We start from the raw sequence: 26493 nt of genomic DNA, 5'->3' as shown, positions 1-26493 counted from the left end.
AAATGAAGAATCCTGAAACATAATTTACGGCAGCAATGTATAATCTTTGAAAGCGTTGCTTGCAGATGTTAGAAAACCGCTCATTGCTCGTGCAAAGCATTTGTCTTCAGTGTTGCGACCAAACGTATAATAATAATGCCGCTTTAAAGTTATTGAATATCACGATCTAATTTTATCCAATGTCACTTTGTAGTGCTTGAATTGAATTTGCTATATGGTGCAATTTTTGCTGACGACAATCTTTACACCTTGTAACTTCGGTATTTCAAGTATTTGCAATTGAGGAAAGTAAAAATGTTGACGTTAATATAGCTTGAAAGGTTGATAGTTCAGTTAATCACAAATGTTGGTTTAATTTCAAGAGGTTATATTGACATATTAAGTGAAATTCTACGGCACATCCTTTGCTCTATTATAATTGACAAGGAACGTACCCGAGTTGAGAGGTTGAGAATCTTTTTGATACTTTGCATTACAGCTCTTCGATTATTGAACCCAAAAAAGAACGGCAATTCTTGATGCGAGAGTATTTGCATTTTAGTTTAATGATGAAATTACCTAGATTTGATCCATGCTGTGGTAGCAATATTTGATTATTGAACGAAGCCCTAATTTACAAAGTCAGTTAATCGAATCGAATGAGCTAACAAATCGAAAAGCAGCAACCTGTGCCAATTACACGCCAATATAAACATATGACAGATGAGGTTATTGTTGACTTAATCAGTCTAAGTCCTACGGAAGGAAAGCCTAACAATGGAGCCGTCTCTTCGCCTCCCCCGGAGAAGATCAAGTGTCTACTGGCGATGGCAATCACAGTTTTCGGAACCAGCTTCGCTTCTTCAATGATTGTGCTGAACAACGACCGGGTGCCAATAAACCAGCCGCCGCTTCCAGATATCATCTTAGACGTCTCACCAAGCAGTCCATTTGCGTTTCAATTAGCAGAATGTATAGTTTTCATGCTCCTCATCGCAATGTTTTCAATCATTGCTCTGCATCATCACAAGTTAGTCTAGAAAATATTAGACTTGATTCTCTTGCAGTAACTTTTGCATCAAAGAGCAGTTAATGTGAAAGGTTCTGAATACGATAGTCATCGATGCTTTCCAGGTGCACTTGTTGTTTATGGCAATTTAAGTTGCTCTCGAACGATGTTCGAGGCAACTGTTGTAAACGCTTGTTTCTTTTCAGCAGCTGAGAGGAGCTATTATTGGCTCTCTTGGTTTTTTACAACTCGAAGAAGGGTATTGCTTTTGTTGAGGTTTCTACTGGAAGTCTGAGTTCAGGTGGCGTTTTGACCTAAAGGCCAATGAGTAAAGTTTCCTCGTGAACTTATTTTTGCTGAGCGAGAGACGACTTGTGTTCATGCTTTTGGGTGATTGACTTTTGGTGAGTAGGTTGAGTGACAGGTTAAAATATCGAAATTGGAAAACGTTTTTAAGAAAGCATTTATAAATCGAACAGAACTAAAAGATTACCACGAAAAATGCTAAGTTCTCTTGCAATGGGCGAGAAAGTTAATACCAGTAGTTAAAATATCAAATTGTGAAATATTTTTAATACCAGAAGCAGACTGATACACTGAATTTTTAGCAGAACTCAATCCTAAAAGCTTTCATGTTTTTTAATACTCCTACCTGATGCTTTTAAGGGTATCTCATGGCATGGTAATGGAAAAATAAAGCCAAACTGAACGTCTGATGATAAAAGGGCCGCAGTAAACAGCATAGCTAGCGTTAATAATTGGTTAAAATAAGGAAAATATAAATCATAATCATCGGGGTTGTTTTGGGCACTTCTTCTAAAACTCAGAAGTGCGTCCTGCTCATTGGTAATAGTACTGTTGAAACAGATGGATTTTCATTTTTATGAAAACCATGAGGCTGTCTGCTGATCTAAGTTCTGCGGGTAGTTGATTCCACATATTTGCTCTAATGTGGTCAAAGGCCTTACAACCAATAGCAGTCCGTTTTTAAGGGCATACAAGTTTTTGGAGTAGCAAGATCTCTTTCCAGTGCAAATTTGAAAACCCTGAAGCAAAGAGGTAAAAGTTCTCCGTTGAAGAGGGATTTGTAAACGAAACACAACACTTCGAATTTTAATCTGTGGTGTATTGTTAGCCAGTGGAGGTCGTGCATGTGAAGTGAAGTACTACGAGAACAGTGAAGACCATATATAAAACTGCAACTATAATTTTTTTACTTTTTGAAGTTTTGGTAGGTCTTTTGCATACACTCTAGCGAGTCCTCGTATACTATTCAGTTTTCGCAATTGATCTTAGCAGGAAGAAATAACTGCTGTTATATGTTTCCGGTAGTTGAAACTATTGTCAAGAAAACCCCAATAGATTTCAGCTGTTTTTATATCAACTGTTTCGTTTAACACTTTGACTCGTTTCCAAGAAAATGTTAATTTAACTGTTATCATTAGGACTAGTCTGGTTTTGTCTGGATGTAATTTCAGCTCTGCTGAGGCAAAACAATTGCAGAGAATACCAATTAGCCGTTCAAAATTTTCATGAAGAGCTTGATTGTTTAAATTTGCATTCGAAACATAGAAGTGTGTCGTCTGCATGCACTTGGTATATTAATTGATTTTGAGCCAGTAAGTCACATAAAGGTGTTAGAAACATGTTAAAAAGAATAGGGCCCAATATGGAACCTTGAGGAACACCATTGTTCATATACTTGGGTTTAAAAATAGAAAATCCAATAAGCACACTTTGTGATCTCTGATAAACGTAATTTTCCAGCCATTTTAATACTGTTCCAGTAATTCCAAAGCGTTTGTGACATACCCTTAAAATAGGCTGGTGGTTAAAAGTATCGAAGGCGGCCTGTAGATCAAGGGGAGCTACTAGGACGGCAGATTTACGGTTAATTTCATTATATATGCCCATACTATTTTTTTAAAGAGCGCTTTCTGTAGAGTGATTAGGACGGTTGGCTGACTGTATTATACTCAATAATTCGTTTTCCTCCAAGTAAGACGTTTTTTGTGTATGTACCATTTTTTCAAAGACTTTCACAAAGAAAAGAAGATTCAGGTCCACATTTAAACTTTTCTGAATTTTTGCCACTTGTCAATAAAATATATGTTACATTATTCTGATAAACAATCATCTGAGGCGAAAGCAGGTAGAAATCTATTATTTCCAGAAATAAGGTTAATGACTAGTCGAATTCGTTCTTTCATTGTCGTTTTGTTCAAATAATTAATTTTATTATAGCAAAAGATTGTTTCCTTTTCTTGTATGACTTTTCTGTACGAAGTCATAAAATTTGTGTACTCTGTCAAAAATATGGGGTAGCTATCCTTACTTCTCTGTCTTTTCTGAGCGGAACAGCATTTATGCATGTTTTGGCGAAATGAAATGAAATTCGATAGAAAATGGTCACGGGAGAAGAGAACTAACCTGAATTGTGAATCTTTATTTTGTTATTTATAAAAACAGTTATATCTTAAGTATAAAACAAAAATATTTTCAAAATTGTGATATCATAAAGCGCATGCCAGAAAGCTCACAGCAGGCTTGTAGAACACCCACCAACAAAAACAAAGTGTTATCAAGAAGACAGATACAGATTTAATAATGTATAAGGTATACTCAAAAACCACACGATACATAATTTTAAAATAATGGTTTCATCACCGCGTAGGCGCTCTCACGCAGTCCTAAGATTCGAAGGCGTGTCATGCATTCATTTTGCTAGAATTTTGTCTTTGTTCCATGCGTTTGTTCCATAATTTGAATTTTGCATAGTTTGAAGTTGCCTCTAAGAATACTGTGGAGAAACTGATGGCAAAATTTTTCCCTACTTAGTATCTATCATCTCAAGATGTTTTCAATTCTAATAAACGATGTTCCAAACATTTGTTTTGAGCTCATTATTGGTAGTTTCAACAAACCTTGAGCACTTGGCCTGCCTTTCGAAAAAATATTTATTTGATGAAGAGAACGAACTTTTTTTTCGTACAACAATAATTTGAGAAGCTCAAAGACATTTAATTCCAAAATTGTTCCAATTGTTCTTCAAACTTTTCAGTGGCGTTTTCCTTAAACCTAAGTTATAGTCATACTCGGAGAAGTTTTGTTGGCAATCTACGAAGCTCATTAAATGCCTTTTCTGGAAAAGTGAGGAGCGAAGACTACTTAAAATTGTCAGCATAAAGTTTTCACCATTAGCTCTTTGTGCCTATCAACTCATTTTGTCATGTTGGATCTCATGTTGCCTCTCGCGCCATATCGTTTGAGTTATAAGCAGGTCGTGATGCACTGTATCAAGCGCCTTTTTTAAACAGAAGAACCAGTAATGCACACTTAATTTCGTTATTTAAACTCCTTATATTGTCTGTGATATCAATCGCAGCTTTGACTTAGACCTGATTTAGACCTGAAACCAAATTATTTGGATGATAAACGATTGTAATGTTTGCAATAGTGAATCACTCAAAATGGAAAGTAGCAAAACGATTAGGGAAATTGGCCGATAGTTATCAAAGTCATTTTTGATGCGGAGCCCGCTTCTGTCACTGGAAAATAGCGACTGCACGATATCTTGCTGAAGCACGTTATGAGCACAAAGGGAATCATTAGATCGTTTGATAAACACCTGGGGCACGCAGCGGCTGGAGCTACACTTGATTCACTCTTTCAAGTATAGTCAGTGAGATCAGACGATGACGAGATCTTCAATGACGAGATTTGATTTCTCACTGAAAAATTAACAACATGTTTGCATTGGTCGCCGTCGAGAAGTGGAAGGGTTTAAATCATGATGAAATCCTTGGAGCAGTAGAGTTTGAGATCGTCTTTGTAAATAGTTCACCTTTTACGTAAATCAGCGATCACAGATTTCGTTCCGTCTGCTTTTATGAGCAATTTGTCTAATTGAGCAGCTGGGGGTTCCAATGCCACATTTTTCAGTTCCTCTCTCAATGTCATGTTTCTCAATACTCTGGGTTCACTAAGTATTTTTTTAGCACTCCACATCTGAAGCTATTCAAAAACTTTATCACAATTAGGCTGTTTATCATAACTGGTCCCTCTTTTGAAAAACAAATTTGAAAATTCCTGCAATCGAAATTTTCTGAACTCTAAAGGCTTTATTATGATAACCATTCTAAGCTTTCGTAAAGATATCCATCGCCCAAAATCAGTTGAACAAAATTTGTCCGTGACATCGACGAAAGTCAAACAAATTGTGCACAACACACTCGCGATTCTCTGCCATATCTGGCTATTATGCAGATTTGATTAAACTGAATTGAGCAGGAACGTTATGACGATAAAGTGAAGCAATGGACCAGAGGGCTTGGTTACTTTGTGTTAACGACGGCTAATTCAATCCAAAATGTGACCCAAATATCTCAATAAAACCTTTAAAAACTTACCCTTCACAACTGTGATCGAAGTTGTCGCACCCTTAGGAACCTACTCGACGGTGTTTGTAAATGAACTTGTTCAAACGATTGACAGTGGTGAAGTAGTGCGGAGGATCATAAGATAGCGCTTTGTGAAATAATTGTTGCACAACATCAAACGCCGTGAAGATATCAAGTCAAAGATGTATAAATCATAGATACAGTACACTTTTCATTCCATACGATTCGCGTTGAGGAAACCCGATTCCGAAGCTATCCTCTTGTTTGACGCCAAAAATTTTCTAATATTACTCTCAAAAACAATGACTATTAATGTACTTGGCTCTCACGATCTTTTCATAAATCTGCGGTCATTATATATTGAGCCAATCATGAACGCTTAAGAAGACAATGCAAAATTTAATCCGTATTTAATGTATAGAATGTTTTTGGTCTTCATCAACGAGAGTTAATTTACAACGTGAAGTCTGTTCCGTTGGCTTCATCTGGTCTGGCCCCGTTTTAGGTATCAAAGTTTTTGGATGGAATGAACTGCCAGCTTTTTATTTCAAACGCAAAAAACTTCAAAATGCAAAGAAATCTGACTTCATTAAGAATCAGTGACTAAAAATGAAGCACTCAATTTCCCGATTTCCTGAAATGTGTGTCATGAACAAACAGTTTAAGGTATTGAATGCTTTTTAATCAGTATAACGCTACCTAGTTTAGCAAAAAGTTCAACTTATTTACAAAGAAACTCATAATGCACAAAAAAGTTCTACAGAATTGAGAAATTTTTTACATCAAATACATACTTCAAGAAAACTTGAATTCACGCCAAGATAGGTTTCCATAATTAATAAATAATAATAATAATAATTTTGGTTCCTGTGTAATCGCAGCGGAACAGAATTAGGCCACTGCGGCCTGTTCTCAGCTGCCCTTTTTCTTATTATTCCCCACATTTCAGACTGATCTTTTTATGAGCAGCATTGCTCTTTTTGTGACTATGGCCACTTTTTTTGCGTCTGAAACTTTCACGTGGTACCATCATTTCAGCCAACATCGGTGATTATTAAATGATTTTTCGCCGTTATTCTGAGTACTATAGAACATCTTATTCGTACTTTGGACAAACAAATTAGCTGGCCAGTTGAACATGCATCATCACTCCAAATCTGAAAGATCTTGTGACCTAAAAGTGAAAGAAAATATTTTACCATTCTGTGTGCTATTTTAGGTGGATAATATTCCGCAGGATCTTTGTGAATTTGGGTCTCCTGTACATATTTCGGGGAATATGTCTGTATGTGACTACTCTCCCCAACCCCAGGACGGACAAGCAATGCGCGTCACCCGTAAGTAACTTTCAAATGAAAAACCAAAAGTGAACAAATGACGTCACCCAAGCAAAATCTCTTGTTGAGCGAGCGTTAGGAATTGCTTAACAAATAACTGCAAACGCTCGCTCGTTAAGTGAGTTAGCTTACGTAGCGTTATTTATTGTCTTAAGTATTTTTTTTCTGTAGACAACCCATTTTTGTCAATTCGTGTAGTCTTAAACTATAGCATTTTCATCCCATTCGCAAATTGCGTTGTTTAGCGCGTTAAAATGTACAAACTGGCTCGCGTGCCTTGGGGCGTAAAAGTATTATGCACAATAAGCTGGGATTGAAACATAATAGATCTCCATTTTCAATTGCTCTCAATGCTCTCAAACGTAGTTATATTAGTCCTGTGGTCATATTTAAATGCAATTTTTTCTTGACCAGTCATTTGAGCAATTTGTCCGATTTTAGTCTGGAAGAGTCTGTTGTAACCAATTGCAAACGAATTTTTAGAAGTTTTACAATTAAAAGTTTTTACAAAGGTTCCTAATGCCAACAATTTTCTCATTATGAAGCCACTAATCGATCAAGACCTATAAGTTGTTTTCAATTAACACCACTTTTTTTTGAAAATGTAGACCTTAAATTATTGTCTGGCTGTCAATTTTCGTCTCAGTTACTCAATTATGACGGCCAGGATTAGGGAACGTTCTTTTGTTTCGACAATGAAATGCTTGACTGAGGAATGCAGGTTTTGCAGATTTTTTACTATTGATAGGGAAGCAGGGAAGAGTAGTACATGCGCCCAGGATATTTTCATTTATACCGGACCTTACTTGTGCACCCCCGACACGTGCGCTGTAACGTGGGGGGGGGGGGGGGGGAGGGGGAGGGGGCAAGAAACATGAATAAAATATGGAAACGGACGCTTAAGCAATTGTGTTGAAATTACAGGCTTCTTCCTTGTCGGAGACGTGGATGCGAGCATTCGCACTCTTTTCTCGGGCGGGGCTGTCAGTGGCAGGGCAAAACTACTGTGGTGACCTCATTTTCAGTGGACATACTGTGTCAATCATTGGGCTATACTTATACATCTCTGAATGTAAGATTGTTGAAATTTTTACTCTTTATTTCAACTGAATGTAAATTTGGAAAAAAGCCATTTGGCGTAGAAAAGATATTAATAATTAATAGAAAAGATCTTAACTTTGATTCGTTTTTATTGGGGGTATTGAGTTCAGTGACTAAGTCCGGAAAATCTAGTTGGTATATTGTTGACCAGACACGTGTTACTGAAATGTTATGTTAAAACACATGTGTACATTTTAAAATGTCGAAAGTCTGCAGTGCCGGAAGTTAAAATGCCAGAAGTTGCTACTCAGCCAGAAGTTGACTTCCGTTGACGTTCGTCATTTTGAAACATGCGCGTTTCGTGTTTTAAGCATGGTTAAGTGACTCTGCAGAAGTCACTTCGAAATTCTGATTTAATATCTCGAACCGCTTCGCGGTTCCCGATAAACGTCAGAAGTTCTCAGTGACTTCAAGCAGAGTCACTTAACCAGTACTTAAATGGATGTTTATTCATAATTTGTTTGGTCTAGACACGCCTCCTAGTCAGCGTCTGTTGCGTTCTGCGGCATTTGTGATGGCGGCGTTTGGGGTCTTTCTGGTGTTGGTTTCGCGTGAGCATTATACCATAGACATTGTTGTGGCCTACTACCTCGTGACTCGCATGCACTGGACTTACCATACCATTGCCAACATACCAGCTCTCCAAAAACACTCTAGGTATGTTGGCCATATTACTAGTTTGGCCAGTGTTACTGCAGGAACAGAATCGTATAGTCTAATGGGTACAGCAAAACAACATGGAAATATTTAAACAGAATTGTGACAGCGATTCTCGCGACGGATTTGATTCAGTGAGGGGGGTGGGGGGTGGGCAGACTGTTTAGTACCTTTTGCAACTGATTATTGAATAATAAAGTTGTGAGAATGTTGTTTAGAGGGCATTTTTGTAGGTTCCATTTATACGTTAGGGATTTTCCCTCCAAATTCAAAGTAGCTCTGATTTAAGGTCCAATCTACTTTGCCGGAACTTCCTTCATCCAATAGTAGTCTTCTTCGAGGGCAATGTCGGAGGCTCGGTTCCAAACGAGTTCCTATCGCCACGAGAACTCCAATCCAACCTAGAATCATTTCTGGGAGGTGGTTACTATTACAGACTGGTGCACGGTGGTGGCAGACCCTCCCCGTGCACATCAACATCCCGGTAATTTCAGATACCAGGCAGGTGACTCAAATCGAATGATAAGTGGATCTTTAGAGGTGAAAAGCAAAAAAAAAACATCTACGCAATCATCCATGCAATGCACAAAGCAAGTTAATTTCAGCCATCAGTTTATCCCTGCAGTTCGATGAACCTGAAGACGTTGCAGATTCATTTCAATCATCTTTAGGGAATCAATCAGCTTCAGTCATCGGTTTGTTCAGCCAAAGCCCGTCTTTGGGCAAAAAATTGTAAAGTTGATTGAAAGTGCTACAACGGAAAATTTGAACTGAGAGCTTGAATGTTGAACTTATGATTTTACATTGTGATCATCCCCTGTGAAACGAAACTTGATACTTCTTACTGAAACTATGATATGGAGGCTAAAACCTCAGAATATCTTAATACGGTCTTGTTAAGTACAATGAACCGGACAAATTTTTCACAAAGAATGATGAGATGATGCGTGATCTTATTTCTTGAATTTCCTGCACAGAAATCACAAGAACACGAAACGAACAGATGTCGGCTTTTTCCTCTAAAAGCTTATTCAGGGTCTTGTTAAAATATGTTTCGTTTCACTGGGAGTTGTCGTAAACCACAGACAAGAGTAAAATTATTGATGCCATTAATATTGAATTAAGATTTAGAATGGATTCATGTACCAGAGAACGATACTAACGTTTCCGTTTTTTCAAAAAAAAGACAAGTGAATCGTTTATAATAGGCTTAAAACTCAATTCTGAATTTTTTCGTAGGGGTGCGGTTACAATTTTGAATTTCTGCCCGGAAAGAGCTGTTGAAATTTCCAGATAGAAATTAAATAGGGAAAATATAGAAATAAGGTCGTTGTCTTTACTAAGTCCATTTACAAATGCTCCGTGACGCATTAATGATTGGAGGTAGCTGATGATGATAAATTTGTGGTTAGCATTTTGCTGCTCTATTGTTGCTAATAATCTATGTTTACTGCTGTGTGTAACCTGTGCTCTATTATATCCTAAAGTCACAGTCGCTTGCCTAATCTCTTGAACACTAGTGGCTCGTTAGACATTTAGGAACTGTTTCGCCCTCTTTCCACGTGAACAAGATATTACAACGATAATGGTTTTGCAACGATAATGGTTTGCATAGCATAATTCGGTCGGGCTATCCGTTAAAAAATTATATATAACATTATAAAGGTGTGAAAAGATTAATTATAGAGGGTCGTAATATCGCCGATTGGGGAACAGGAAACAGTTGGCCTTTGAATGTAGGAGTAATAGGTTTTTGTCTTCTCATGTTAATTTCTATTGGTGTAGTTGTCTCGTGTCGCTTTCGGCGCAGTAGTTTTTCAATAAACGCACATACCTGTACACGTGCTTTACGGATCTGTGATTTTGATCACACTCTCAACTCTGCAACTGTTGCTTTTGCAATTTGGACCCCTTTATCAGAGGCGCGCGTGATTGCAATGCAATGGTGTGACAATTTTGAAGACAAATCATGTATTATTCATGCACAACGGTTGTGAATTGCGGGTGTGAAATGTAAAATTGGGTTCATAGAATAGCATCATTGTTATGGCTAACTGGGTTGTGTTTTTCCGGTTTCGGAAAAAAAACACTCAATTCTAGATAGGAAATAACCCCCACGGAAATAGACCCACTCTTTAACGAGCTGCGCATTTAGCGAGTTTGGCTGTGCCTCCGGAAATTTTTTTTCCTGGAAAAAAATTATACTCAATAGTTTCTTTATCCCGTGTGCAATTTTGTGCATTTCACACCTGTTTCGGAATAGCTTCAGCTTAGAATTTTAATCTTGAAATTGGTGCTTTCTCTTATTATGATCAGGCTCAGATTATATAGTCATCGTAACTAACAAATCAACAACTGACGGGGTTACGTCACACTTGACCAAAGTTTAGTATTGTTGATACGGAAATTCCACTTTCCATTTCTTAGGTGTAGTCTAGCTTTAACTAAGACTTGTCATCGTTTTCATACAGTTTCAGATATGGGTAGCCATGTTTTATACCGAGGCCGAACTTGATGACATTGTAATTGCGACAATGTTTGCTAAATTAGTAATTGATATGTTTATATTGCATATACACGTCAGAATTTCTGACTTGGTGATTGAGTTCTACCTCAAATACGTGTATAATGATGTCATCTGTGTTTCAATATATGTTGTATAGCTATATATAGTATTGTTTTCCAGAATAAAGCTAATCAACTAATTGTACAAATACTTATTAAACCTGAGAGAACAATTAAACGTTTCTATTTGACATTTCAAAATGCTCTTTTAAATGATTTTATAAATGGTTGTTTTGCAATACTAACTCAATGTTCTAGCCTGGCTTAAGATGTAGATAGTAATTTACAACGAATAATATCCAATTTTGCTTTTCCATGTACTCGGTTTAGAGAACTTGATGAGATGAAGCTTTGGTGTCAGTACAATTAACCCAATGCCATTATACCCAATTCCAAAATACCCAATGTCATTATACCCAATTCCAAAATACCCAATGCCCTTATACCCAATGTCATAAAACCCAATGTACTTTGATATTTTCGTTCAATAATCCGACAACAAATTAGCAGTCGCTATTACCCGAATGTTTTAACATACTTAATGGCCATGCCTCAGCGGCCTGTGGGACTTGTGCAAACATGGGATTAAACTATCAACTTAATTGCGAGAAAGCATGCTTGTAATTTCGAATGCCATTTTGTAATCGGATTATTGAACGAAAAGATCAACAAAGGTAATAAATTGGGTATTTTGGCTTTGGTTATTTTGTCATATAACCGACTAGACATCATAATTTCAGATTTGTATTTATTCAAAACTACACGACCTCAAAAGGATGTGAAAATCAGATGAGCTGCACCCCCCCCCCCCCCCCCCCCCACGCTGCGGTCGAATATAACCCTCCATAATTGACACGTTTGCCTTTTGCAAAGGTATTTATAAAATGTGACGGCTAGTCCTAGTACATTAAGGTATGATTACCGTAATTATAACGGCTCTTTTCTGTTATTGCCCCCCCCCCCCCCCCCCACGTCCGTTTGCACCCCCCACTTATACATGTTATAGCATATTGTTTTCATTTCATACACTAACATATACAATTATATACAAACGGCATTTACAATTTAATTGTGCAGCCAAGTTTTGAAATTAAGACGTAAGACGTATACAGTAATCAAACTTTGCTTATAATGTAAGCAGACAAAGAATAATGCGTGTGTTCAATTTTTTTTCGCCTTTCTTTTGCAGGAATAGCTCTATAGTACTAATTTTTTTTGACAACCGGAAGCAAAATTCATCCATTCGTCTACCGGTACCGGCAATTTATTATGACTAAAATAAAGGATCTCTAAGGACCAAAAAGAACATATTTGGGGGGTGCAAATAGACTGGCTATATAAGGCTGGGGGGGGGGGCAATAACAGAAAAGAGCCATTATAACTACTTAATGGGTGTAATAATTTTGTTTGGGGGGGGGGGGGGGGGGGCTGAAATGGAAAAGACTCTAACTATCATAGAGCTTTATTTTGTTCACAAAGCTTATGTAAGAAAGATCACTAGCATTATAGGGGATCAATGTTTTTTTAAAAAGCAATTAGAATTTAATGCAATTTCATTCGAAAGTTGAAGTTAACTCAGAAAAACTATTGGATGAAGTATATGTCAGAATATGAATCTTAGTGGTCCAGAATATTTAGTGACCTGACGCGAGGGTGCCTGTGGACCTCAAGTCGCGAGTGGGGAAAAGATATAGGGTCTAACTTATTTAAAGAATAAAGGTGTAATAATGCATCAAGTGCAATCCCCAGTGTTTGTAAATTGGAGAAAATTTTTATACCCCTTGATGTGGTAATCGAATGCCATCCAATTGGTGTATTCAATTAACATTACAGTCCCCAATGTACGTGCTAAATTATTCCTTTTCTTTTTCATTATTTCTGAGGCGTTTGCCTTATTCCAGCAATTTCTCATTTAAAAACGATTAAGGCAATACTAGCTAGGGCTTTAACCTTAGCAGGTGGCCCATAATTATTTTTTGCACTGGGTGCCAAAACTTTTCTTGACTTTCAGACAGTACGCTTTTGTATCCTACAATTTTTCAGCATGTTATTTTTTAAGTGCACTAGATAAAGTGCCTCTTATGATAGCCACATAATTTATGTGGCATTAAATTATCAATGACGTGTGCCGAAATCGTTAATTTTTTCGGATTAAATATTTACTTCCAGATTTTCTTAAGGCCGCAGTGTCCTGTGAATGTTGATTGATATGGCAAATTTTCTTATCTGAATCGTACGTGAATTAAATTTGGAATTGAGCAAAAGAATTATAAGTGAAAAAAAGAACATCTGATTAATTTTGCAACTTGTCACATCTATATCATAATTTGTAGTTGCATTCAATAATAGAATCGTAATTGACAAAGATCAATAAAAGCAAACAAACTGCTTTATTTTGAGGTACCTCATTGTATAACTCATTCCAGTCAGAAGTCTCATCCCAATTATAGTTTATGTAGAGTGGAGGAGTGGGGGTTATATTTTATGGGATCTTTTTTGTTCGTGCCCGACAGCTTAGTGGGCGCATATTATTTGCACCCCCAGACGCATATGCCATATTTTTACATGGTGGTTTACTATGTTATGACAAGTGCTCTGTAATTGATTGGGGCATAACGTACTGGGAGGGCACAAACGGAAAAGATCCAAAGGACTTTACATTGCGGGATAAGGCGACAAAGGAACGATTAACCTTGTCGTACACAATCGATATTGTGTACTTGATTTTGCAATACGAATCGCTACTAGGATTTCTGTTGAGTTTCTTTGTGCGGCGAGTGCACTTAACACGAAATTGTATTTGAATTGGCTTAGCGAATAGATTATCTGACACTTGTCTATTTTACTCAGATTGTAAATACGACTGTCAAGAAACTAGTTAAGTTGAGCATCTGTACTCAAGATGCAAAATTAAAAGAGTGAAGTTTATAGTCAGTTAACGACATAGAAGTCATAACAAATGTGAACAAACAATTCCCAATGCGGGACTTAGGGCAACAGACATAATGTGTGAATTAAAAGCGATAGACACTGAACTTAACATGACTTTGTAATATGTCTTTCAACATTAGGTACAAACATTAAGTAAGTACATCGTATAATAATTTTACTGCACCAAGTAAAATGATTATGTACATTATTTCTCCCTTTTTGGTGAAAATTAAAATTGCATAACATGAAAATTTTAATAACGATATGTTTATATATTAATACTTATTCACCGGTTAAATAGCTATCAGCAATAATTTTACTGGTTATAATTCATAAATAAAACTATCAAGTTTAAAATATGTAAAGTTTGCGTTTACATATCCTACTCGTCAATTATCAATTCATCTGGTGGACTCTGATTTGCTCTGCGGATGCGAGGGTCAATTGGAGAAACCTCTCCTATGACTGGCGAGCGGAACGCATTTGGAATTGGCTCTACTTGAGCCGCAGTATCAACGATTGTTTGGATTACAGAGAGTTGCACTGATTCGACAGCGCCAGCACGACGCTTCCTGTAGGGCTGTGCGAAATTAGGTGGACACGAATTTGTTGATTCGCCGGATGAATCGTTTTTTCAAATCCATAATGTTTTGGACTTTTTTCTTTTCCTCGTTGTTGTTTGTGGAAGAACTTGGTGCAATGCTTCTAATGGTGCCGAAGTAGAAGGTAACGCTAGTTCTGTGAAAGTATTTGTTGGTGGAGGCGCAATAATTACTTCTGAGGCTGTGATTTGTGGGACGGGAGTTGCCTCAGTTTGGAACGAGGTCTCCGGCGGCGTGACATAGGGTGGTACCTTTGGCATCCTTACGCGCATTGCCCGAGCAATATTTGATCGGTTAGATGAAACACCGCTTGCCGTATCACGTTTGCGATGCTTCATCTTACGGTCGCCCTTCTGAATTTGTGTGAATTCTTTTGTGTGGCTCAGTATTTTGGCCTGTGTTGATTTTTTAAAAGGTTCTGGGTCCTCTACGATTAATATATTCAGTCAACTTGGGTCTTCCGTTCGTCTCGGGTTCCAAATTTGGCAATTCCTGACAGTGACCTCCAGCTTCCTTAGTTCACTCGGTGATCATTTGCTGGAGCTGGAATTAAAATTATTTTTTTTGTGCAAAATTTTTTCACTTGATTTCCTATAAGACAACGAGCTTGATCTATTCGTAATGATCGGGGAACTCCGTGAATTTGTACATAGTTATCCAAAAATTTACTTACTTTATAAACGTTTGCTTTATCAAAAATTTCTGCAGAAGGGTACTTGGAGAATCTATCAATACATGTTAAAATATAAATTTAGCGACCTTTATGATTTTTATTAGGGCCTGCAAAATCTGTTTGTATCTCTTGGTTCAGGACTATACATGGTTTATACATGCAAACGCACCCACCGCTGACATGCAAATCTCGCCAGTAGTTCTTTCAAACGTTCCTCGTCGGACCGGATGATGCAGTCCCGGACTTCTTTGAGCAGTGCATCTTTGCTCATTAATGAGGCGATCAAATTTTTATTAAATACTTTCCCAATCACTTTATCGAAGAACAAAACTTGAGGGCTTTCGGTTAGCAGGGTACTGATATTTGAATGAGAGGGTGATTGGCGAGGCGTGTTTTTTGTTGCGTTATCCGTGAATGAAGCGCGAGGCGAAGTTCGGTTAGATCGAGTGGAGGTCGATTCTCCTTTCATTGCGGACACTTGGCTGATTTTTGATGAGTTTGATGAATTTTGAATTAAATTAATTGAGTTAGAAGACAACTGTTTTTCAGAACGAATTTGGGCAAAAAGCGACTTTTCTTTGTTTGTCAATTGAGCACGTGAAATATTCAAAATATTTGATTTTGAATATTTGTGACAAGTTAAAGTGTCTTAATTCACTAAATTGGTGCTGATTTTGGTAAGCGAGTGACGCCTTTCTGGAATTTTGCGTCTCAAATGGTGCTATTTGAGTCTCAATTTGTAGCGGCATATTTATATTATTTGTACTATGCGATGCGAGTGGGGATTTAATTTGGTGTTTGCTAGCGTGAATTGCAAATAAGGTATTTGATTTATGCGTAATATGTGGCTGTTTTAATAAAAGAGGAATATGCCCGGCGAGTGTTAATTTATTTTGTGTAAAGCGTACTCGAGGATCGAAATCACAATCAAAATTATTTTGATTTAGAGTATTTGTTTAAAGTATTAGAATGCTGAGCAGGTGATAATTGATTTTGAGTTAAGTTTACCCGCGATGCATGTGGGCTATCAAAATTTGTACAATTACAGCGAATGAAATTTAGAGTAGACTTTTGCTGTGCGAGCAATGAATTTTTTTGAGTTAAGCGTACGCTCATTGCGTTATCGCAAATAAAATTATGATTGTTTTAAAGGTAATTCTGAACTTGGACTTTGCGGAGTAAATAACATAATGTTTTGTGTTAACGATTTAGGCTTCACGGTATTTATATTCAGTACTTGATTAATTTGTGGAATACTAGTTGTTTCTAAGACAGTTTTAGTATCTATGTAAAATTTATTAAATTTAACAGCCGAGTTGTGTTTTGAAGTAATTTTGCATCAGCTTTTATACGGGATAATGTTGCAACTAAAAATTCATCATATTTAGAAATACTTTTTGCAGGTTGATGAGGGTTGCGGGATATATAGTCAACAAGTCCCATCTCTGCGCCTGGTAAATGTTCTATTTTAAATTGATAGGGTACAAGATGATCAACCCATCTCGATGAACGACTGTTATAAGATTTATTGGATCTATGTTCTTTTAAAATTGAAAGAAGGGTTCGATGATCAGTTATCATAGAAAATTTTTTACCGTAGAGATAATTTTTAAAGTATTCTATAGACCAGACCACTCCAAGGAGTTCAAGCTCGCTGATGCTGTAACGTTCTTCGTTAATATACAAAATCTAGATGCAAATGAAATTGGCTTCCCACCGTTAGCTTTCAATTGTTCTAATGCTGCTCCTAAGCCGGAACGAGAAGCATCACATTTTATACGTGTTTCGAGTTACGGTTTATAATGAGTATTTTTTGTGTGATTCGCGATTCTTGTTTTTATAGCATTTAAATTTATAGTGTGTTCACCAGTCCAGATGTTTTTTGTAGATTTACGAAGGAGGGGTCTTAGAGGATAGCAAAGTTGTGCTAAATTGGGGATAAATTTGCTTATATAGTGAACCGAACCAAGGAAAGAGCGTAGTTTTTTGAGTGTATTATGTAGTTGCAGTGAACGAATTGTAGAAGTTTTAGATTCAAGAGGTGATATTCCTGATTGAGTAATACTATACACCAAGCATGATATTTCTTGTTTCGCAAAATGACATTTTTGTAAATTTATACGAAGGTTATCTGCTTCTAATTTTTTAAGGCAATCTATTACAAGTTGAAAGTGATCTTCTTCTGAACCTTTGCTTACAATAAGAATATCATCAAGGAAACAGAATGTATTTTAAAGGCCGATTAATGTATAATCCATCGCCTTTTGAAACTAGGCAGGCATATCAGGAAGTCCGTAGAAACCAGTTTTAAATCGATACGTGCCTGTCATCTCACCGCTTACAATATTGAAGTTGCAATGTTTGGCAGTGTCAGGATGGAGCTTCAGTTGACCATACGCATAATTAAGATCTATAGTGGAGAAATAAATCTTATCAGCTGGTTCTGTTTTGTAATCAGTTATTATTTGTGATATGGAATCTATCAGTGTTTCAATATTTTTTGCATTTGGTACTTGTTTTTATGTATGGCTTTATTAGGAATTTAAGAGTCCAAAGCTAATTTTATTGTTTGATCTCTTTTGACTGTAATAACGATTGGAGAAATGAAATATTGATCAAATTTTTCTATGTGTGCTTCTTTAAGAAGCTTTTTTAATATCACTATTAACTCGTTCTTGTAAATCAATGGGTACTCTTCTACCCTTCTGATGTTTAGGCTGAAAATGTTTTGCGAAATTTAGATTTAACAATGTGGACTTTTGATCTGCCAGTGCGTGAAATAAGTCGAGGAAATTGATTGGCTATGCGTGTTTTGAATGGGCATTGAGTTGTGATAGTGTTGACCATACTACCTCCATCAGAACAAAGCGTTTGAGTGATTGATATTCCAAGGGCCTCAAGTACGTCTCTGCCAATAAGTGGTTTCAATCCATCTCTAACGACCACAGATTCAGCGTCTTTGATCCGCCAACCCTTACTTTCTACCGGCGTTTGCATCATTCCAATGACGGGTATTGGTTCATTGGCAAAGGTCTAGATTTTTTGAGCAGATGCTGTTGTTAGCCATCGTGAAAGTGTAGAACTATTGATTACTTCATTAGCAAGTGATTCCTTTGGGATGCTGCACACACTCCCGGAGTTGATGAGAAGGCCTACTTGCGTATTTCCGATCCGTAAGATTGTTTTTTCGGGTTCAATTTGCACTGTAGTACTAGCAATGTATGGCTTTATTTGGAACTTAGGAGTCCAAAGCTAATTTTATTGTTTGATCTCTTTTGACTGTAATAACGATGGGAGAAATAAAATATTGATCAAGTTTTTCTATGTGTACTTCTTTAAGAAGCTTTTTAATTTCACTATTAAATCGTTCTTGTAAATCAATGGGTACTCTTCTACCCTTCTGATGTTTAGGCTGAATATTTTTGTGAAATTTAGATTTAACAATGTGGACTTTTGATCTGCCAGTGCGTGAAATAAGTCGAGGAAATTGATTGGCTATGCGTGTTTTGAATGGGCACTGAGTTGTGATAGTGTTGACCATATTACCTCCATCAGAACAAAGCGTTTGAGTGATTGATATTCCAAGGGCCTCAAATACGTCTCTGCCAATGATTGGTTTCAATCCATCTCTAACGACCACAAATTCAGCGTCTTTGATCCGCCAACTATTACTCTCTACCGGCGTTTGCATCTTTCCAATGACGGGTATTGGTTCATTGGCGAAGGTCTTGATTTCTTGAGCAGGTGCTGCTGTTAGCAATCGTGAAAGTGTAGAATTATTGCTTACTTCATTAGCAAGTGATTCCTTTAGGATGCTGCACACACTCACGGAGTCGATGAGAAGGCCTACTTGCGTATTTCCGATCCGTAAGATTGTTTTTTCGGGTTCAATTTGCACTGTAGTACTAGCAATGTATGGCTTTATTAGGAACTTAGGAGTCCAAAGCTAATTTTATTGTTTGATCTCTTTTGACTGTAATAACGATGGGAGAAATAAAATATTGATCAAGTTTTTCTATGTGTGCTTCTTTAAGAAGCTTTTTTAATATCACTTTTAACTCGTTCTTGTAAATCAATGGGTACTCTTCTACCCTTCTGATGTTTAGGCTGAAAATGTTTTGCGAAATTTAGATTTAACAATGTGGACTTTTGGTCTGCCAGTGCGTGAAATAAGTCGAGGAAATTGATTGGCTATGCGTGTTTTGAATGGGCATTGAGTTGTGATAGTGTTGACCATACTACCTCCATCAGAACAAAGCGTTTGAGTGATTGATATTCCAAGGGCCTCAAGTACGTCTCTGCCAATAAGTGGTTTCAATCCATCTCTAACGACCACAGATTCAGCGTCTTTGATCCACCAACCCTTACTTTCTACCGGCGTTTGCATCATTCCAATGACGGGTATTGGTTCATTGGCAAAGGTCTAGATTTTTTGAGCAGATGCTGTTGTTAGCCATCGTGAAAGTGTAGAACTATTGATTACTTCATTAGCAAGTGATTCCTTTGGGATGCTGCACACACTCCCGGAGTTGATGAGAAGGCCTACTTGCGTATTTCCGATCCGTAAGATTGTTTTTTCGGGTTCAATTTGCACTGTAGTACTAGCAATGTATGGCTTTATTAGGAACTTAGGAGTCCAAAGCTAATTTTATTGTTTGATCTCTTTTGACTGTAATAACGATGGGAGAAATAAAATATTGATCAAGTTTTTCTATGTGTACTTCTTTAAGAAGCTTTTTTAATTTCACTATTAAATCGTTCTTGTAAATCAATGGGTACTCTTCTACCCTTCTGATGTTTAGGCTGAATATTTTTGTGAAATTTAGATTTAACAATGTGGACTTTTGATCTGCCAGTGCGTGAAATAAGTCGAGGAAATTGATTGGCTATGCGTGTTTTGAATGGGCACTGAGTTGTGATAGTGTTGACCATATTACCTCCATCAGAACAAAGCGTTTGAGTGATTGATATTCCAAGGGCCTCAAATACGTCTCTGCCAATGATTGGTTTCAATCCATCTCTAACGACCACAAATTCAGCGTCTTTGATCCGCCAACTATTACTCTCTACCGGCGTTTGCATCTTTCCAATGACGGGTATTGGTTCATTGGCGAAGGTCTTGATTTCTTGAGCAGGTGCTGCTGTTAGCAATCGTGAAAGTGTAGAATTATTGCTTACTTCATTAGCAAGTGATTCCTTTAGGATGCTGCACACACTCACGGAGTCGATGAGAAGGCCTACTTGCGTATTTCCGATCTGTAAGATTGTATTTTTGGGTTCAATTTGCACTGTAGTACTAGCAATGCTAGCTACCACGTTATCGTCTGAACTATCATAGTCTGATCCACATTGAGGGTTATAATTGGTATTTTGAATTGCATTAACAGACTGTTCGGTTGTGTTTGTCTCAATTGAGTGGACATTGGGACGAGTTGATTTAGTAGATGAGGACTTTGGTTTACGAAATACAGGCGATAAGCGATTCTGTAAACCGCACTTATTGCACGTCTTGCTTTTTGCAATACATTTGTCCTTGTGATTTGCTGACCATGTGAGGCAACAGTTTCGGCATAGTTGATTCGTCTGTCGAACAGGGGCTGTAACAGTTTGTCGTTGATTCGATTGGCGAAAGGGCCGTTGTGGAGTTATTGCATTCACATGCGACGCTGGTTGTGCGTTCGAGATTTGTAATTGATTCCGTTGTCCGAGTTCCATATTTATAGCTAAGTGTAGTGCTTGTGCTGGTTCAAGAGTTTCTCTAAGAATTCTCGTTGAATTTCGGGATCTTGCATATTGGCAATGAAGAGGTCTCTGATAAGCGTATCTTCTTGATTTCCAAGATCGCAATTCTCGGACAAATCCCTCAATTTGCCAAGGAAATGTTCAATAGATTCCCCTTTTGACTGGTTGGTGAATAGCACGTACCTATCGAAGGTGATATTACGCTGACGAATGAACGTATTTTCCATGATTTGCCAAAGTTCCACCGTTGTCAAAATGTCCATCTTGAGGTGCGGGTTTCTGCTACATATGATACGTCTTCCTTTGCTACCCAAACAGATATAGCATAGATATTGTCTTGCGATCTGCTTGTGTCCATGGCTTATCTCCACAAATGATCCCTATATCCATCTGTTATTGACATCGATTCTCCCAATTCATTTTCAATTGTGCATTTCTTGCTAGACGTTCTCGTTATGGTTGGGCTGAGGACCCTGTTATTGTACTCTCGTAGATCGGTTTTAGAGGAAGTTGAACATTCTCGGGCTTTGGTTCAAGTAAAAAAACCATTGCAATATTCTTCTTCGGAAGAAGAGCCAATTTTGCCTGCATCTGCCATTTTTCCACTTCAAAGGGGGGTCTGCACTAGTTTTTTCCCAGAAGGGTTCGATGCCAAGTGGAGTTTGCTTTTGCGTTGCCGGCTGCGCCATTTCGTACACATATTGTATACTTGATTTTGCAATACGAATCGCTATTAGGATTTCTGTTGAGTTTTTTTGTGCGGCGAGTGCACTTAACATGAAATTGTATTTGAATTCACTCAGCGAATCGCTTATCTGACACTTGTCTATTTTACTCAGATAGTAAATACGACTGTCAAGAAACTAGTCAAGTTGAGCATCTGTACTCAGCATGCAAAATTAAAAGAGTGAAGTTTATAGTCAGTTAACGACATAGAAGTCATAACAAATGTGAACAAACAATTCCCAATGCGGGACTTAGGGCAACAGACATAATGTGTGAATTAAAAGCGGTAGACACTGAATTTAACATGACTTTGTAATATGTCTTTCAACATTAGGTACAAATATTAAGTAAGTACATCGTATAATAATTTTACTGCACCAAATAAAATGATTATGTACAACATTTCTCCCTTTTTGGTGAAAATTAAAATTGCATAACATGAAAATTTTAATAACGATATGTTTATACATTAATACTTATTCACCTGCTAAATAGCTATCAGCAATAATTTTACTGGTTATCATTCATAAATAATACTTTATCAAGTTTAAAATATGTAAAATTTGAGTTTACATATCCTCGTCAATCATCATTTCATCTGGTGGACTCTGATTTGCTGGGCGGAAGGATCAAATAAAATCTTGACTACACAAATTTAGTTTTTCCTAACTATACAGCAGATGGATGTGTTCCCTAATGAGACTAGGTAAAAAGTCGACAAAGTGAAGAAAAATAGTTTTGAAGTCAAAAATCAATCAACATTTAAAACCAAATAATTTCAAAAGTTATATAACTCTCTAGCTTATAACGAAATAATTATTGAAAAATTTACTGAAAAGTCCTTATGAAGCCAATGGGACCTGTCTTTGGTGAGACTAAGCTATAGAAACGGACTATAGACGCAGAAATTCTCAAAAAATTACCAAAATTTTGCAAAAACACGAATTATTGAAGCCATTAAAATCAATAGCTATTATCTGAATATTATGGATTTTTATTTCAGTTTTTATTTATCCTATTTCAGCTAAAATAATTCTGAAAGAATAAACAAGTTCATTTGGGTCTTATTTGAAAATCATTGGGATCTGTTTTTAACAATGTGGTACAAGAAGAGAAAAAGTACACCACTCACAAAATTTTTATGAAAACGCATATTGCCCACCAAACAAAACATCAGTTACAACAATATATCAGTAGACATGCTAATTTTCGAATTTCAGGGAATTGTTTGGGATTTCTCAATGACGAGAATAACGTACAAGTTGAGGAAAAGAAAAACTGAAAAGTCTTTGAAATTGTAAAATATCATAATTTTTAAGACTATTCGCTATAAACTGACTGCTTTGGGTAACATCTTTCATTTAATCGTCAAATACAAGTTTATCAGACCGGTCAGAATTTTGCGGCTACTTAAAGAAAAAAAGGCAAAAACAGCAATATCAAAAAAAATTAAGTGAGAAAAGTGTCGAAGCCATTAGAGAATGAACTTTTCAGTAAAAACTTTTCCATTTTCAATTATTTTTTTAAAAACAATGGGATTGTTTTTTTGTAACAAAATGACTTGAAAAACAACAAATATAAACAAATAAATTAAAACCACGAAGTTTTTGAGAAAACCCCTAGTATCAAAAAAGCCATTAAATTCAATAGCTTTCAAAGGAATTAAATAAACACGCTAAGTTCTGCCTCGATGGTAGAGCAATGATATCTTCTATTCATAGGTCATAAATAACTCATCACAATAAGTCGTATGGCATTGAAAAATACATTAAAACCACGAAACTTTTGAGAAAATTTGTGGTATCAGCGACATAAAAATCAGCTTTGAACGGAAGCCACTAAATACGCTAAATTATGCCTCGATGGGACGTCAAGGATGTTTGTCAATCTAAACTCATCAATAAAACAGACTTGCAGTTCACGAAAATAAGTTTAAGATTGATTAATGTTCAAAAAATTAAAAAAAAATTGAAAGACTTAACAGTCATTAATTTCAGTAGCTTTCAACGTAAGTCATTAAATACGCTAAGTTATGCCACGATGTGAAAACAAGGTTATTTTTTGTGCACAGGTAATCAATAAGACATCATGATGTGTCTTATGGTTATGAAAAAAAAACAATTATAGCCAAAAAAACAAAAATTCTGTAGAAAAGTACAAGAAAAACGTGTCGACGCCATTTAAATCATTAGTTTTTCTCTGAAATCTTTAGCTATCATCCGTTGAACTTCTTCACTAAGTCAATGGGTGCCACTAAATATCAAAGGGAACCTATACGCTCAGTTATGCCTCGATTTGAGGAGCAGGATGTTTGTCATGCATACAGAATCAATAAGACATCACAATAAGTCTTATGACTATGAAAACAACAACAAATACATGGAAAAACCAAAAATTCTGTAGAAAAGTGCGAGAAGAAAGTTTTGGAGTTTTAAAGCATAAATTTTTTTTCTCTGAAAATTTTATCTATAGAAAATTGAACGTCTTCGCTCAAAACAATGGGAGCCATCAATAACAGGATAACATGATAAGAATTCAAAAGGAACCAATAATAAGAAATGTCCGAAAATTAAGAAAATTTTGAAATCTTGTGGCATTGAAGTCATATAACCTATGGTTAGAAGATAAAACCACCAAATCGATATACTTTTGTTGAAGTAGAAAGGAATGTGGTTCCGTCATTGCTGAGACTGACTTCCACCTCACGAAAAAAAGCTTAAGATTGATTTATGTTTAAAAAAATTTTGAGAAAATTTTTTTTAAAGTCTTAACAGTCATTCAATTCAGTAGCTCACAACGGACGTCAAAAAATACGCTCAGTTATGCCTCAATGTGGGGATAAGCATGTTTGTCATGCATAGGTAATCAGTAAGTCATCACATTAAGTCTTATGGCTATGAAAACAACAACAAATAGGCCAAAACCAAAAATCCTGAAAAGAAGTGCCAGAAGAAAGTGTTGAAGTCATTTAAACAATAGGTTTTTTTCTCTGAAAATTTTTTCTATGATTCATTGAACATCTTTGCTAAAACAATGGGAGCTATCAATATTAGGATAAGGTGATAACATTTCAAAAGGAACCAATAAAACAAAATGTTCAAAAATTAATTTTTTTTGAAATCTTGTGGTATTGATTTCACATAACCAATAGTTAGAAGATAAAACCACTAACGAGATTATTTGGGTTGCAGTAAGAAGGAGGGGCGTCCTGTCATTACTGAGACTGACTTATAGTTCACAAAAATAAGTTTGTGATTGGTTAATATTAAAAAATTCTCCAAAATTTATTTTTAAAGTATTATTAGCATTAGCTGTCCAATCAAAACACCAGATAGGTTCACTTAATGCTCATTACCAAACCTATTGTACTTTTAGCCATTGAGTTTATGCCGTAGCATTCCAAAAAGTTAGTAAAAACTCAAAAAATCAAAATCAAAAAATCAAAAATCAAAATATCACTTAAAATTACGAAAACTGAGATACGAATCAAAAAATAAACGAGCGATTCCTTGGAAACAAATTATTTGTTCATTGGGCTTCAATTGATTGTAAATGAGGTTTGTCAATAACGGAACTTCGATATGAAAAGTGACTAGTCTCTAGGCGACTTGAAAAAACAAAAAATGCAAATTTTTCTAAAAAAGCTCTTAAATAGAATGCGATTTTTTTATAGTAAACTTCCTTATGAGACCATAATTAGTCTTTCTATCGCCTTACGTCTATTAGCATCAAATGTAATTCTGAATTGAAATTTTCATAGAAAAAATGTTAATTCGAACAAAAATTACGGCAAAAGTGAACAAAAGAATCAAATATCCCGTGTTCACATGAAACTTTAAACCTCGATATTTCATCGAAAAAATAACGAAATTAAAAAAAATCCTTTTTAATTTCGAATTCTCCGCTGGATCAGCTTTTAAATGATTCCACTCTAATTTCTCTACGATGAATATATCGATCGGCCAAAATTGACTGAACAAAAAACCCATTTGATTATATAGTTCCTCACCCCACAAGTGGGGTCGGAACAATTAAAAATTAGTTTAGGGTGGGAGAAACTCAAAATGCAATATGCAACTGTTTCCTGAATAAGGGCTTCTCATAAAGTTTTACAAATGATTGGGAAACAATTCGTTGTTTTGCAAACGAATTCGTTGTTTTGCAAACTCATTTCTGTATCTGTTTTTACATAAATTCTCTGGCGCCTAAGAATTTGGCATTTATTTTCGGCAATCTACCGACTATGTTTTCTCAACTTTTAAATTGATCACTGCAAATTTTGCAATTGTATTTGTCATGCTGGTCTTTTCCAATTTTGTTCGAACTGTTACTATCCAAAGCTGGCTCACCCTGGTCGAATTTTTCAGTGCAAAATTATGTAAGAGTGGGGCTGCAATGGGAGGGTCTTTTTAGGAAAATGCAGCTCAAAACTCTTACGTCTTTTTGGTCTTCATTAGGCTTCCAACGGGGGTAAAGTGGTGTAAGAGTGAGGGGGTAAAAGTCAAATTAACCCCCCACTCTTACATCTTTTTGGTCTGTCAAGGAGGGTAAAATAATGTAAGAGTTTGGGGGTAATTGCTTCATTACCACCGAACTCTTACATCATTTACCCTCCTTGACAGACCAAAAAGATGTAAGAGTGGGGGCTAATTTGTCTTTTACCCCCTCACTCTTATACCCCTTTACCCCCGTTGGAAGCCTAATGAAGCTCAAAACGACGTAAGAGTTATGAGCTGCATTTTCCTTAAAAATCCTCCCATTGCAGCCCCAC

General features: G+C 36.5%; 1 protein-coding gene and 1 long non-coding RNA gene across 2 annotated transcripts in view; both read left to right on the top strand.

Annotated features, from left to right (window-relative positions):
- The first annotated feature begins 287 nt into the window (after positions 1–287).
- LOC142344385 (sphingomyelin synthase-related protein 1-like) lies at positions 288–9346 on the top strand. Its single transcript, XM_075395993.1, has 5 exons — positions 288–1009; positions 6608–6725; positions 7650–7797; positions 8297–8483; positions 8773–9346. The coding sequence occupies exons 1-5, from the start codon at positions 696–698 to the stop codon at positions 8969–8971; spliced, it is 966 nt and encodes a 321-aa protein (XP_075252108.1). The 5' UTR covers positions 288–695; the 3' UTR covers positions 8972–9346.
- A 2512-nt stretch (positions 9347–11858) lies between these two features.
- LOC142343871 (uncharacterized) overlaps positions 11859–26493 on the top strand; it is a 71243-nt gene continuing 56608 nt past the window's right edge. The window contains exon 1 of the long non-coding RNA XR_012759224.1: positions 11859–11921. This is a non-coding gene — a long non-coding RNA (uncharacterized LOC142343871). The remainder of the gene's footprint in view (positions 11922–26493) is intronic.

Source organism: Convolutriloba macropyga, chromosome 8 (assembly GCF_964194025.1).
Source record: "Convolutriloba macropyga chromosome 8, txConMacr16.3, whole genome shotgun sequence".
NCBI classification, from domain to species: domain Eukaryota; kingdom Metazoa; phylum Xenacoelomorpha; order Acoela; family Convolutidae; genus Convolutriloba; species Convolutriloba macropyga.
The sequence above is the reverse complement of the archived record's forward strand: the minus strand, read 5'-3'. Positions and strand labels throughout refer to the sequence as shown.

What these genes read in the sequence shown, in the direction of transcription:
- LOC142344385 (XM_075395993.1), top strand. Translation starts at nt 696, where the DNA reads ATGACAGATGAGGTTATTGTTGACTTAATCAGTCTAAGTCCTACGGAA. An exon ending in ACAAGCAATGCGCGTCACCC is followed by an intron (nt 6,726 to 7,649) that starts GTAAGTAACTTT and finishes TTGAAATTACAG; the next exon opens with GCTTCTTCCTTGTCGGAGAC. An exon ending in GCTCTCCAAAAACACTCTAG is followed by an intron (nt 8,484 to 8,772) that starts GTATGTTGGCCA and finishes CTCTGATTTAAG; the next exon opens with GTCCAATCTACTTTGCCGGA.